This window comes from Trypanosoma conorhini (assembly GCF_003719485.1).
Source record: "Trypanosoma conorhini strain 025E chromosome Unknown Tco_14.4_contig_01405, whole genome shotgun sequence".
Classification (NCBI taxonomy): Eukaryota; Euglenozoa; class Kinetoplastea; order Trypanosomatida; family Trypanosomatidae; genus Trypanosoma; species Trypanosoma conorhini.
This window is the reverse complement of record NW_021705505.1, coordinates 1-1,401: the sequence shown is the minus strand read 5'-3', so window position 1 is coordinate 1,401 and position 1,401 is coordinate 1. Positions and strand designations below refer to the sequence as shown.

The 1,401-nt window shown below is 62.0% G+C and overlaps 1 protein-coding gene across 1 annotated transcript in view; it reads right to left on the bottom strand.

Moving 5' to 3' along the window:
* Positions 1-1,401, bottom strand: part of Tco025E_10000 (surface protease GP63) — a gene marked incomplete at both ends in the record, with an annotated part of 2,431 nt that extends 1,030 nt beyond the window's left edge. Inside the window, one exon of the mRNA XM_029376794.1 lies at positions 1-1,401. This exon is cut by the window's left edge and continues 1,030 nt beyond it. Within this exon, the coding sequence (XP_029223083.1) occupies positions 1-1,401 (1,401 nt within the window).

Sequence of the window (1,401 nt, the reverse complement as noted above, 5' to 3'; positions counted from 1 at the left end):
CGCGGAACAACGAGGCTGCTGCCGTTGGCGGCGATGGTGCACACCTCCTCGTACTTCGGGCACTTGATCTTCGCGCCTGCTTCGAAACCCTCCAGCGCCGCATCGATTGCTTCTCCCTCGGGGCACGGCACATACTCAGCGGCGCCGAAGTACTTCACCTTCACCGTGCCGCCCTCCCCGCACTGCACCTCCGCACACACCGCGTGCAATTTGTAGCCGTCCAACTCGGCCTTCTCAGGACCCTTCAACTTGAGTGCTTCCGCATCGAGGCACCACGAGCCGCTCCCGTGGAGGAAGCCGGGGAGGTGTTTCTCCCTCTTCACGGTGCAAAAAAAAGGCTCCGAAGGACCCGAATCCGGAAAAACAATTGAGCACGTCTCGCTCGTGGCACCGCCAAGTTCAGCAATATTCGGATCACATGCCGAGAAAGCCTGACGGTTGGACGTGCAGCGAAGTGCTTTGCCATCAGTCTTGTTATCGCAGAACATGCCGGGGTATTTGGCGGGGCTGCCCTCCGAGCACGGGCTCTTGAGGAGGTCGCAGCCGGAGTTGTTGCCCCACGCCATCGGCTCCTCCATCCCCCACACGGCCCTGTAGTAGCCGAGGTCCTCAAACGCCGCCATCGTCAGCGCGGTGTAGTAGCCGGCGGTGAGCCCACCAAAAAAGCTCATCAGCTCGTCCTTCGCGTTGCGCGGCGACCAGAAGACTCGTTCCAGCGCATCAACCGCACCGTCCATCTTGAGCAGCTCCATGCCCTGGAGGTCGGGGCAGCCGTAGTGCGCCCTCGTTTTTTCCAGCGTAGCAGGCGACTTCACCACCGTCACAGGGCTGGGGTTGCCGCGCACATTAGTGACTTCCTTCAACATGCCCCGCGCCGTCATCTGCTGCACGCTGAAGCCAAGCGCATGGGCGATGGCATGCGCAGCGACGCGGGCAGAATGGATGGCAGACAACTGTGGAGAAGGCGAGACATGCAGCGCACCGGCAACTGGACGACCGTCTGACCCAAAGGCACACGGGACCGCCCACGTCTCGGGACTCGCCCCGGCAGCCACGTAGAGCACCATGTCCGCATTGGCAACTCCCGTTGTTCGATGTTCACTTGGGACCGTGAAGTGCTGGCACCGCCCACGCGTGCCTGGGAACTTGGGCACCTGCAACAAACCCTGCACGCGCTGAACGAGCAGGCGCTCCGCGTGCAGCTTGACGGCCACAGGGATGACCGCGTTCACCAGGGTGCTCTTCCTTTCCTCGGTCAGAACGTACTGCTCTGCACAATACCCAGTTCCGCCCTTAAAGTTCGGCCTCTCCTCCCCGTCTGCCCTGCAGTACTTCGTCTTGTCGTTCAAATCCTCCGTGGACACCTCGATGCGGATCGGCGCCCAGCCCTCGCTGTTCTTT